This window comes from Callorhinus ursinus, unplaced genomic scaffold, assembly GCF_003265705.2.
Source record: "Callorhinus ursinus isolate GAN/ISIS: 27379988/994484 unplaced genomic scaffold, GSC_fseal_2.0 scaffold15, whole genome shotgun sequence".
Lineage (NCBI taxonomy): Eukaryota > Metazoa > Chordata > Mammalia > Carnivora > Otariidae > Callorhinus > Callorhinus ursinus.
The window spans coordinates 14,412,863-14,425,545 of record NW_027397077.1 but is presented as its reverse complement, the minus strand read 5'-3'; the positions used below and the strand labels follow the sequence as shown (position 1 = coordinate 14,425,545).

The following is a 12,683-nucleotide window of genomic DNA, read 5'->3' as shown; positions in this document are numbered from 1 at the left end:
AGGATTTGCTGACACATGTGGGGTGTAAGTGACAAAGAGGAGCTCAGGTTTTTGGCCAGGCCAGAGTTGCCATTTGCTATAAATGCACCAGATTTGGGCAGGATGCACAGGAGAAGGTGTAGAAGATCAGGAGTTTGGCTTTGAACATGTTAACTTTGAAGGGCCTGTTAGAAATCAAGTAAGATGTTAATAAGCAGGTAAGTGAGACTGGAGAGATAAATTTGGAAGTCCTTAGCATATGGCTGGTATTTAAAGCCATCAGAAGGATATCACATGGAGTGACTGTATAAAGAGAAGAGGCCCCAGGACTGAGTCTTGGGACCCTCCAAAGAGGCTGAGAGGAGGTGGCCTTGACAAGAACTATTTCAGTGGCGCTGTGGAAGTGAAAACCTGAATGGATCTAGTCTAGAAGAGGTGAAGAAAAAACAGCAAAGCATAAACAAGCACAACACTTTTAAGGAGTTTTATCATAAAGGGGAGCCAAGATCTGGAGTAGATGATGGAGAAGGAACCAGACTCAAAAGCTTGTTTTTAAGATGGGAGATAGGACAGCCTGTTTGTATATGAAAATGATCCAGTAGAGAAAGGGGATTATGACATTGTAGAGGAAAGGCAAGAGAATTTCTAGAACGTTGTTCTCTAGTAGGCAAGAAGGGAAGGCATCTAATGGTTGAGGAGGGACTGGCGTGAGCTGGGAGCCTGGACAGCGTACCTGTACTAAAAACAGAGAGAGCATGCATAAATGCATGGGCAGGAACTTGTGGATGTACTCTTACCACTTCTATTTTTTTTTAAAGATTTTATTTATTTATTCATGAGAGACGGGGGCGGGTGCAGAGGGAGAAGCAGGCTCCCAAGGAGAAGGGAGCCCGATGCGGGACTCGATCCCAGGACCCTGGGATCATGACCTGAGCCGAAGGCAGATGCTTAACCATCTGAGCCACCCAGGCGCCCTCTATTTTATCAGTGAAATGGGGCAAAAAGTCATCTAAGTAAGAGAGATGGGGAGGCGGCTAGTGTGGATTTAAGGATCAGAGAGAATGTGTAAAATAATCATCTCAGAGAATGAGAGAGTAAAGGAATTAGAGCAATGTCTTATGATCGCTAGGCAGCAGGAAGGGCCCACCTGAGCCCCTTTTACACAAGTCGGTACTGGTTTCCCAGCCACCTGTAGCTACAAAGGTGGTGGCAGAGAGTCGAAAAGCTGCTGAATGTGTTTTTGAGGGAGTGAATATAACAGACCATGGAATTTCAGCTGAATAAGGAAGGAAGGGAGGCCACCAGGAAGATGAGGGACATGAAGTAAGTGGTGGGTGCAGGTAGGGTCAAAGAAATGTGAACAGCCCTAAATGGAAATCCTCTTGCAGTGATGATGAAGGGTTGCCCAGAGAAGATGAAAGCCGGTAGGTACAGTATCCCCATCAGCTTAACTGCTTTGTAAAAGGAGGGCTAGGGAAGAGCAGAACCAATCACAATGTTATGCTTTATATTCTTAGCTAAAAAATGGAAGAGAAGCATGTGAACAATTTTTTAAAATATTTCATTCAATAGGCTACAATAAAACACATTTTGTTGTTTGGAAAAGAAAAAAGGGGGAGCTATCAGAGTCAGAACTCTAGAGGGAGTAAGCTAACAGGGCAGGAGCCAGTGAAAGGAACACGCCCCACATCACGGAGAAGGTGCAGATGTGGAGGACCGCATCCTGGGGTGGGATCTTGGCGGAGAGTGACAGAGGGAGGCTGAAGAACAAGGTCAGCGGGGAAGATCCCAGAACCGAGAAGCCGCATTTTAGAGGAATGAAATCACTAAGGATGATGACAGAAGTGTTGTAGAGAGAAACAGTGGACAAGCAGGTAGATCACTAATGGGAAGGACATGGTAGGGACACAGCTCAGCTGTGGGCAGAATACATAAAGTCACAATAATATAAACACATACAGCCATCACAGTGTAGGCACCGAACCTAAGTCTGACCAAAATCGTGACTATACTGGGAGCAGGAAGGCTGAGGAGAAGAAGCTGGGGTAAGGGGGGGCGATGACACAGGGGTGAGGGTAGGGGACCAAAAATATATCCTTATCTTTTTGTAATGGACAGCTGACAGATAATATCTAAAACAGAACAATCAAGAAATAGCAATCCAAACAAGATAGAGACATTCAAAAAATATCAGCTAAAAGTCTGAAACTGATTCCAGTGGTGGGGGAAGTAGAGGTGCGACAGGGAGGTGCTGATTTTATCTTTTATTTTTATTTTTTAAAGATTTTATTTATTTATTTGACAGAGAGAGACACAGCGAGAGCAGGAACACAAGCAGGGGAAGTGGGAGAGGGAGAAGCAGGCTTCCCGCGGAGCAGGGAGCACAATGTGGGGCTCGATCCCAGGACCCTGGGATCATGACCTGAGCCGAAGGCAGACGCTTAATGACTGAGCCACCCAGGCACCCCGGGAGGTGATTTTAAATAACAAGCCTTGAAGACTACTGGACTCTTTATACTTGTATATAGAACAGATCAAAAATTAAAACTAAAAAATTAAAGCTGAGTTGTTCAAAAGTGAGTAATGAGGCAACCTCTAATGAGGTGTTGTTATTCACCATCCCTGATTAATTAGACTCATAAGAGCAATCTAAAATACTCACAAACTCTTGTTTTCTCTCACAGGAAGGATGCCATCCTGTTAACTGATGCTTTTGACTTCACGGATCAGTGTTTAAATTCAGCACTTGGCTGTTACGATGGAAATGTCTATGAACGTCTGTTCCACTGGGCTCAGAAGTCACCGACCAATACTCAGGTAGTTAAGTAGAACACATTATAAATTATGCAAGAGAGGAGAGAACAAGCAGTGAATACACCTCCATGTTTTCTCATTTTAATTGATTCCCATTAGGTTGGAAATCAATTGGCATAGCATGTCTGTTGAAAATATTTTTAGAATACATAAAAGAAGCCAGGAGTGGGGATGTGGCCTGGCAGGAACTGTGAGTCTGGACTGTGATCAGCAAAAAGCATTGCTCAGAATTTGGTAAAGGGAATCAGGAGTAAGGTCCAAGCTCTAAATCATGGCTTGACATACCCAAGGGCACACACACATAGTGGCAAACTAGCTTTTAAGTAACAAAAATAAGAAGATAAATCATTGCAGTGATTTAACCATCTTATTTTCAGCCTTTTAACTCTCAGTTTTGTGTTGATAAAAACGGGTATTCAGAGAGGATTGGATTCAGGGGGTGGGGGATCACTCTCAGATCTGTCTGCTGGAGATGCCTCCTTCCTCTGCACTCTGAGGAACACAGTCCCAGGAACAAAGAAGGCTGCTGCGGGGCCACTGGCAGCCCAGGAAAGCCATATAAATGACAATTACAAGGGTTATGGCAAAAAGATCCCCAGCTGTCCTAAGAGAGAACACCAGAATTCTGTCATTGACAGAAGAGGGGAGGACTCCTAAAATCCTAATGATCTAGGGCCAGCATCCCAGACTCTCTGCTGTAAGCCTCACTGGGAAAGGTTATGAATGTCAGTGACTACAATAACTGGAGTAAAGAAATAAACCCTATATTTAGAATTTGATAACCAACATTTAATAGATTTGATACAGATAAAACAAAGATAATCTATAGATACACAACAATTACTTTAAGCTCTATAGTGCAAATATGTTATTCAGATAGTGAAGCTTACTTTTTTACCCCTTAGGTCAAATTTCAGAAAAGGTGTCTTAACACCTCATAAAATTGGCAACTCTCAGGCTTTCATTCACACTTAGCATGGTGTTAGACTTGCTCTTCACATTTTGCAACCTGTCATACCTCATAGCTTCATTTAACATGATTATCTAAGATTACAACACAACTGGTCACCTCCAAGATGCTTGTCAGATAGAAGGCCAATCCATTTTGGTCATTCCCTGTCTCCAGGTAGAAGGCCAATCCATTTTGATCATTAACTTGTCAAGTTAAAAGGATGAAAATATAAAGAACTTCTCTAGAGAAAGTATGATACGTTTACTGCTTAATACAGTGAAGCTACTTCTGGCCTGTTACTTTTTCTAAGAGTTAGATCCCCCTACTTTCTACTACTTTCTACTATTTAAATCCTGGCATAAAATGGCAGCAGTCCTCCTACTCCAGATGCGCTCCTGTGGTCTAAGGATAAACATATGACGCTCCACCAAAAACCCGACCCTGCTGTTAACAGGGGCCAGCAAATACTGACATATCTAGCTCAAACCTGCTTACCTAGCAATACAAGGAAATATGCCAGTTCTGATCCCTCATCTTCACTAAAGAACACAGGGAGTTTTCTTGTGTTTTTTTTTTTACTTTGTTTCTAATCGTCACTTTAAAAGCATTGACTCTGGATACTATATGAGGGCAGGCTTATGTAAATGAGGGGCATGACTGCTCCACAGCATCAACAGATCTGGTAAAATGTTGATGCGCTACATGCCATTCACTCTTCTATTTTTCCCTATCTCCTGCTACTTGACTGTGAACAAGGATGGAATCTTCCTCTTCCTAACACCAGGATCTGTCTTGGAGTAGACACTTTGCAGTTATGGAATAAATGAACATAGTTTTATGACCCACACAGTGAGATGAAGAACCCGCTGCAGACACAGAGCTGCAGACTCTGACCATCTTGGCTTACGTCACCTTGCTAAGAAGGGGACAGGTATAGCAATGTGGCTCTTCCATGCACAGCAATTTGGGAATGTGAGATTATCAATGACCTTGGAGAAGTGTTGCCAGTTAAAATGACAGTCGGTTGACTACTGATATACAGCCACATAATCTTACATTACTGACTCCTTGAGAGTCTACCAAAATAGCACTTTTAAGGTATATATTTCTAATCTGCTATAATCTTGAAGCTGCAGTTAAGAGACTTTTTTTTCCTCATTTGCACTGGTAGAAAAAGGCACACAGCAGGTATTTCAAATAAGTTAAAACAACAGCTACGTTAAAACATGCCTTGGAGACACAAAATTACAAACGGGAATATATTTCACTGACATTTTCTACCAAGAGAAAAGTGCAATGCTGTTAAATGTCTTAGAATCATAAGGCAGTCTCTCTTCTGTCTGAGGCAGGTGAGTGTTGAGCTTTATCCCTAGATGTGCTCTCTGAGTTTACTCTAGCCATGGTGTGTTTTTTGGCTTTTTTCCTGAGCTGGATGCTATTTCAAGCCAGATTCTCCAAAGTGAATTGCAAAAGGCTGTTTCTGCTCCCCATGTGAATTCATATTTATGTGATTCCTTATGGATGCAAGCAGTGCAGGAACCACTGGGGATAATTTCAAAACAAGAATCCTATTTCCCCCAATTATTCTACTGTAAAAATTTGTCCAAGTAGTTGCTAGATGCATTAAACATACCTACTGATTCATTCATTCAATAAATAATTATTGAGCATATGCTGTATGCCAGAAACTATTCCAGGTACTAAGGCTACAGCAGAGAAAGAAAGAGTCGCAGACCCTGTCTTCAATGAGGAGCTTAAAGTTTTAGCCTAGACAGGCAAAAAAGTAAATAAACAAGTAAATATTAAAAGATGAGGCTAGAGCTGTGAGGGAAAGAATCAAGACATACATTAATGAACAATGGGAAACGATCTACTCTGACATAGAATCTTGCTTACCTTATTCCGCCCTCTGGTTCCTTGCTTTGTGGTTAATATTCAATTTCAAAGAACCTCAAAAAAGTCAAGCATTTTATTTGTATTAAATTCCAAAAGCAAATGATAAGCTGTTTCTTAATTGGCCACCAGCATCCACAATTTAAAATCTGCATTAGAAAAGGAAGGATGCCCTTTGGAAAAAAATGTTTCGCCATGTTCAGACAAATGGATTTAAAAAATAATTTTTAAAATTAAGAATCTTATGTAATGTTACTTTTTTAAAACCAAAAACTTAATTTGAAGGTAAAGGTCATTAATACTGGCAGAAATATTATCTTAACAATGCACTTTTTTCTACAAATAGAGGAACCCTGCCTATGAGAAATACTTAAGACCACTATTACAAAGTTGGAGATCCAAGCTGTGAAGTAATCAACAGCATTCAAGAGACACCACCATAATGATAATGGTACTGTGGCGTATATAGCATTAAACTTTAAAGTATGCTTCATATACACTTCATATATTTCAAAGTTGTGTGTGTGTGTGTGTGTGTGTGTGTGTGTGTGTGTGTGTGTATACGGTTGTTTTTAAAGTAAGCTGTAGGGGCGCCTGGCTGGCTCAGTCAGATAAGCGTCTGCTTTCAGCTCAGGTCATGATCCCAGGGTGCTGAGGTCCTGGGATGGAGTCCTGCATTGGGCTCCCAGCTCAGCAGGGAGTCTGCTTCTCCCTCTCCCTCTGCCCCCCACTCGTGCTCTCTAGTGAATAAATAAAATCTTTAAAAAAAAACAATAAAGTAAGCTCTATACCCAACGTGGGGCTTGAAATCATGATCCCAAGATCAAGAGTTGCATACTCTACCAACTCAGCCAGCCAGGCACCCTCTAAAGTATGTATTTTTTAAAGAGTGTCATTATATGGATGGATGGATGGATGGAACATCTGTGATTTACTTCAAGATAATCCATGAAATGAAAAGGGGAGAGCGAACAACTAAAGACGGTTGGTCAGTGGGTCCATGAGTGTTTGCACTATTCTACTTCTGAATATGTTTGAAATTTCCCACAATAAAAAACAGTAGTGCTATCCATTTGTAGCATCTATTTAGTAAAACTAAAGAGTTTTACTTTAGATCTAAAGTCAATAAACTCATCAGTTATCACTTATGTCTAATTTAGCACACATTTAGCCAAAGGTTTAAAAGGACATAACACAATTCTGCTCCAAAAGTGTCTGTGCTTGGAGTAATCTAAATAAAATGTAGAGCCCTGAGAATACCACTGAGTATCAATTTTTGAAAATCAACTATTTCACAGTGAAAATGATTTAAAATTTTCTTAAAAAGGCATAATTGTCTCAAATTACCCAAATATAATCAAACTACATTTTTCATATTGTGCAAGTGAATAAAACACTCAAAATTAAATTCCACCAGACAAATTAAGTTGCAAAAAATCTCAGCTGGCTACTTTTCCTAATTTACTCATAAAAATAACCATTTAGTTGTTAATAATTTTTCTTTTTTTTTTTTAAGTAGGCTCCACACCCAGCATGGAACCCAATGCAGGGCTCAAACTTACGACCCTGAGATCAAGACCTGAGCTGAGATCAAGAGTCGGACGCTCAACAACCAACTGAGCCACCCAGGGGCCCCTTAGTTGTTAGTAATTAATAAATCTGAGAAAATTTGCCAAAACAAACTTCTCTCCATTAAACTGGGCAAGAAAGAGACACTAAAACTATTATTCTCATTTCCACATCCATTTTCAACCCAAATCACTCTGTCTTGCATCTACTACCTCTGCCAACTCAACAACACATAAGTGGCTGGATAGTTTTGATTTTGGGGGGGGGTACCTCTAATCAATTGTAAGTATGAGACAATTTTCTAAAAAGATAACCTCACACTAGCACGTTTACTGAAACCATGGCAACCTGCCAATAGCATGAAGGGATTTTAGTTTGAAGACGGTTGAAGACGGTTTAGATGGGGAAAGCGGGGTAATTATAGGTTTCTAGATGTTGGTCACTTGTCAAATCTTAAATAAATTTTCAGAAACATGGGCAAAAATGGATGTAGGTAAGTGTTCTCATCCTCCTTTCAGAGAGAGAATCTCAGAATCTTCTCATGAAGAGGAGAAAAGGAGTGACCCACCTGAGGGCACAGTCTCCGAACTCTACTCTTCCCTTAGAAAACAGGGAAGAAATTGCATGACTTCCTTTTATACGGTGTTCTAGCAAACTAGTCTCACTATAGCTAACATAACCCTTCCTGTAACTTCCAAGAAAGAGAATCAAATCAACTATCCAAAATAAGACCACAGTGAAGTAAAGTATATACATATCTCCTGTTCCAGAGCCTTCATTCACTGCAGTTTAGTTTTTCTCCTCAGAAAGAGACTTAACTGTAATAGTAAAATATATTTGTGGGCCACCATAATATTGTGAGAAAAAAAGTGGCTGAAGAGGCAGTTTGTCCCTGTGCTCAGTACAAAGCTAGAATAAGGGTCATATTCAGTGCTGACAATTGGTGGCTTACTGAGAAAATATCTGTAATCTTAAGTCCTATTTGAAAAAAATATATCAAACTATGTTCACTGTTCAAATATGCACTCTTTTAGACAAAACAATTAATTCCATCCATTCCTGCTCCAGTAATACAGGAGATTCTATAAACTGCATCCTAAGGTTCTAATGAGTCCTCTTGAGTCAAATACAAAGGTGCTACAGGCAGTATATACCGGGACATAAACCAAACAATGCATACTTGAGGCAAGAAATATGATTTCCCCCTTTAAGTAACAATAATCAACAAATACAAACCTAATTTTCATATTTCATTTTTTATTAGTTTTTTTTTTCTTCTGGTAGACAGTACACTTGGGAATCATACTGCACCAGGCATAAGAAGTAAGAGTTCTACCACAGGGACATTTTGTATTCAGAATCCAATATAAATATTTCTAGTCAGACATTTCCATGGCTACAGATATTTGGTTGCTTGATTTATATGCATAGAAAGAAACAGTTGTCATAACTGTAAAAAGCAGTACTTAACAAGTACTTTTAAATGATTGGAACAGTTTTCCTTTAATATTACAATACTGCTTATTGGTTTGGAAACTAGGTCACCCTACATGATGTTTTGATTTTTCTCAAAGGCATCATGAGTACTCTGCTTATTCTTTCATTCCTGCATTTTTAGCCTTCTAGTTGAGTTAGGGACCATTTAATCAGAAATCATTGTAGCACTGTAATAAAAAAAGCTCTGTTAAGAGTAGATTATATACCATAATGATTTTTATACTTCTTTTTATAAAAAAGGTATCTGGAGGCTCCGAACAGGCACATGCATACTCAAGGTAAAGGGAACAAAACATAGAGGAGTCTGCTAAAGCACAAAACTTCCTTCTGGTCCTCAATGCCTTCGAATAAATACAAATATTAAAAAAAAAAAAAAATCCCACACTGTGATTTAAAAAAAAAGAAAAAAAAAGTCTCTTCCATGTCCTGGAGAGTCAGTTTCCAGGAACTTCTCCCAGGCTTCGAGATCAGTCATCGGTCTTCCGGGCCAGCCTACAGAAAGTCCAGTTGTGCTCCACTGTGTTCTCGTTGGCCCGCTCGCTCATGTGATGTACTCGGGTGTTGCGGATCGTGAAACCTTGTTTTGTAATGTATTCCATCAGGTGGACCCGGAGAGAAACTTCCTGGTGATAATCACAGGGTCCGAAAGTAAAGGAAACCTGGCAATCTCTGGTGTCCATCATGTGCTTATTCCACTTCGTGAAATAGTTTGAGATACCTTCTAGCAAGGAATGGACTTTGGTGGTGATGGTTAATTGGGTTATGATGACAGCTACTGGATTGGAGTACTTAGAAAGCTTCCGAGTACTAGATAATTCCACAACTTCTTCAAAAGTATCCATAGGATACAGAGGCTTAGGGTCATTGAGACACTGAATCAAGGGCTCAATCTGATAAAAATCTGCTTCTTTCCGAAGCAGATCAAATTCCTTAAAATCCAGGGGTAAGGTCAACTCTGAAGTTCTTAAGAAGTTGAGGACATATCGGAAAAGAGGTCCATCTCGATCAATGAAGTAATTGCCTTGAGGGTCTCGAGCTGTGGGGAAGTCCCCCCCAAACATAGCTCCAAGCATGGAATCCGGGTAACGCGTCAATGTGGTGAGAGACGTTGTATACAAGTGTCCACCTACATTTAACGTGACTGGGTCAGTCATCTGAAATTTTTAAAAAATGGTAAGTCATCTGAAATTTCTTAAATCCTAACTTTGACAAATTAAGAAAATTAGTGGTAACAACAAGCAAGGCAAAAGATTCCTTCAGGCTATAATGTATTTAGCAATCCTATAATACAAAATAGCTTTACTGTCAATGATAAACCTACCCAGATGAAGGGATCTAACATTTTCTTTCAATAAAAAAAGGATAAATCTAATTCATTAAAGCCTTACACTAAAAAAGGAGAGCATGACTTCCAAAGCCACTTAATTTCAGGCCCAGTATCTACAGAGAAATTTTTAGGTCAGAGTACACTATTGAAGAGAAAAGCCAAGCTAAAATATACTCACATAAGTTTTTTCTGATTAAAAAAAGAGAGACCTTTTTTCTTAACTCAATTTAACACAAAATAGAATAAAAATGATTTGATAATATAAAGATAACTATTTTCAATACTTTTGTTTTTCCCACTCAAAAAGGGGAACAAATCGTAAAATTTACTTTAAAAATAAAAATTTGTGCAGACCTAATCTTTATAACTTCTCCATGAAAATAGCAGTGCCAAATACTAAATTAGAATACACAGATAGTCAACACAATCTTATATACCCAAAGGCTAACAGCAGCTTTCAAATTTTATAATCCGATCATGTATTCACTTTTGTAATAATGTTGCAATCTGGCCTTTAATTTTGAAAAGCTTCTCTAAATAATATACCATAAATATACCTTCCCTTTTAGAAGTTATATGTAAGAAAATAAAAATAAAGACAGAGAGACTTCTAGTACTAGACAAGTAAAATATTTCTTACCAAAGGAAAAGGAAAATAAGACGACATGCACACTCAAAAAGCGTACAGGTGGGAGAAGTGGCGGCTTCTCAACCTTTAACTTCCCTAACACAAGCAAATATCCTCTGTACCATTACCTACTAGACCATTTTAATAGTCACTACTCTATGAAGTTTTAAGAGCAACATACTTTAAAGACCAAAAAAATATTATGCTCTCAAGTAAGTGATTACAACAAGTTACTTAGTTCATATTGACTTTGCTTACATAAAAACACCAAACTAGACCCCAAAAATAAACTAATTAAGCGGGGAGGATAATGTACTAATTTATAATTTTCATTCTTATAAGACATACTATACCTAAGAATACAGAAGAAGGGGGAAAGATACACACAAATTATTTGCCAGCCTTCAAAATGCATCTGCAAAAGCATCTCACCATATAGCCCCAGTCTCCATTATCCATCTGCTCCAGCGCTGCTGTCTCAGGAGCCCAGGGTCCAGGGAAACTTGGGGAGAAGAAAAAGACATGTAACAGTGCATGTAACTATGAAAACAAAGAAGGATTTTCCCGACCAACAGGACAGACAGCTACTCATCTTTGCTCAGCCAAAACCGGCTACAGGGCAAAGATCTGGAGAAGAAAGCATTCCTCTAGGACAGTCCACACATACCTAAGAGATTGACAATCTTCAGAGAAAAAAATTATCCTATGCTTAGGGAAGGAAGAAGAGCCTAGTAAGTAAACCAGTCATTCAAATTCTACCTATCCTCTCTGAAAATTCAATTTTTACAATTTCTACAGGAGAACATTATCATTAACTGTACAACCTTATCCTGGTGCAAACCTGTAATAATCCTTATCAAAAAGGTGGTTTAAGGAAAGGGAGAAAGAGAAAACTCTTTTCTATCCATTTCAGCTATAGAAACTAAACATCTCAGTAAAAGCACTGGAAGCCATAAACCTCCAAGACACCAGGATCACTTTCCAAGAGAAATACATCAGAACGGTTTTCTTTTATAACATAAAAAAAGCACTACTTATACTTTTAATAATGATATATTTCATTCTGTACAATTATCAAAACAAATAGAAAACAATGTAAATGCCAAATCATCAGAGCACAATTTGGGACAACCTTACAAATCTGGTTGCAGGTCACTCAGCCAGCACTTATGAAGAACCAGCCTGAAGACACTGATAAACACCCAGATACTAATGATGCCAGTTTGAATTTACTTTTATCTACAATTCAAAAGCACTTAAACACTTTCCCAGCTACAGAAATGCTTTAGTCAGTCCCCTCTCACACGTATCATTCTCCAAATCAACCGGCAAGGCAAACTGCAGAGCAAATTTCAAAAGCTCTGGCAATAGACAGTAAGAAACATGAACTTACCGGTATTTATCCAGGAACAGCACTGGGTTTTTATACGGTCTTTGAACAGATTTACTTTTCCCACTTTTAGAGAAATCTGGCACACTATTCCCAGAACAGGCCCTGGCTACAGAAGATCACAAAGGCTCTTTCTCAAAAAGGTCACTCAGGCATGTAGAGAACATTTGCATAGCACAGCAGGGGCTGAAATCAGAGCCTGAAGCATCTATTTTTCCACCTTGCACATTCTTCAAAGAAAACAAGCTAAAATGTGGACCAGACAACGTGCAGTCAGGTTTAATTCTCCATACTCAGCAGCTGGATATAGATAGACCTCCACATGCTATAGGGTGAGAAATGGAACAAATGTCAAATTCAGGGGGTGTGTGACAACCTTTCATTCCTCTGACTTGCTTCTCAGTATTTGAGGTAAACAGAACCAAGAAAACAGGCTTTACCAATTTATATTATGAGCATCTGATTCAGTTACTGATACAACGGACAGATAAATAACTGAGTGAGTTAAAAGGCCAGTCATCCAAAAGTTTTGATACTAGGCTCATCTTTGGCATCTTCCTATCACCCAAAGTTCCCATTCCTGACAGCCTCAAAAATAATTCAGTCAACCAACATTTATTATAGGTCAACTTGG

The 12,683-nt window shown here is 39.1% G+C and overlaps 2 protein-coding genes across 15 annotated transcripts in view; one reads left to right on the top strand and one right to left on the bottom strand.

The window, feature by feature from the left end:
- Positions 1-7,708, top strand: part of ACOX2 (acyl-CoA oxidase 2) — a 29,077-nt gene extending 21,369 nt beyond the window's left edge. Inside the window, exons 15-17 of the mRNA XM_073901434.1 lie at positions 2,664-2,796; positions 5,985-6,089; positions 7,155-7,708. Coding sequence (XP_073757535.1) covers positions 2,664-2,796; positions 5,985-6,047 — 196 coding nt within the window. The 3' untranslated portion in view covers positions 6,048-6,089; positions 7,155-7,708. The remainder of the gene's footprint in view (positions 1-2,663; positions 2,797-5,984; positions 6,090-7,154) is intronic.
- A 736-nt stretch (positions 7,709-8,444) lies between these two features.
- KCTD6 (potassium channel tetramerization domain containing 6) overlaps positions 8,445-12,683 on the bottom strand; it is a 38,685-nt gene continuing 34,446 nt past the window's right edge. For 7 of the 14 annotated variants that reach the window (XM_025885518.2, XM_025885519.2, XM_073901452.1 and 4 more), the window contains 2 exons: positions 11,092-11,161; positions 8,445-9,858 (listed from right to left, as the gene is read on the bottom strand). In XM_025885518.2, the coding sequence (XP_025741303.1) occupies positions 9,172-9,858; positions 11,092-11,161 (757 nt within the window). In that variant the 3' untranslated portion in view covers positions 8,445-9,171. Of the gene's footprint in view, positions 9,859-11,091; positions 11,162-12,052; positions 12,375-12,683 lie in introns of all 14 variants that reach the window. The other 7 variants (XM_073901449.1, XM_073901450.1, XM_025885522.2 and 4 more) reach the window with 2 other exon arrangements.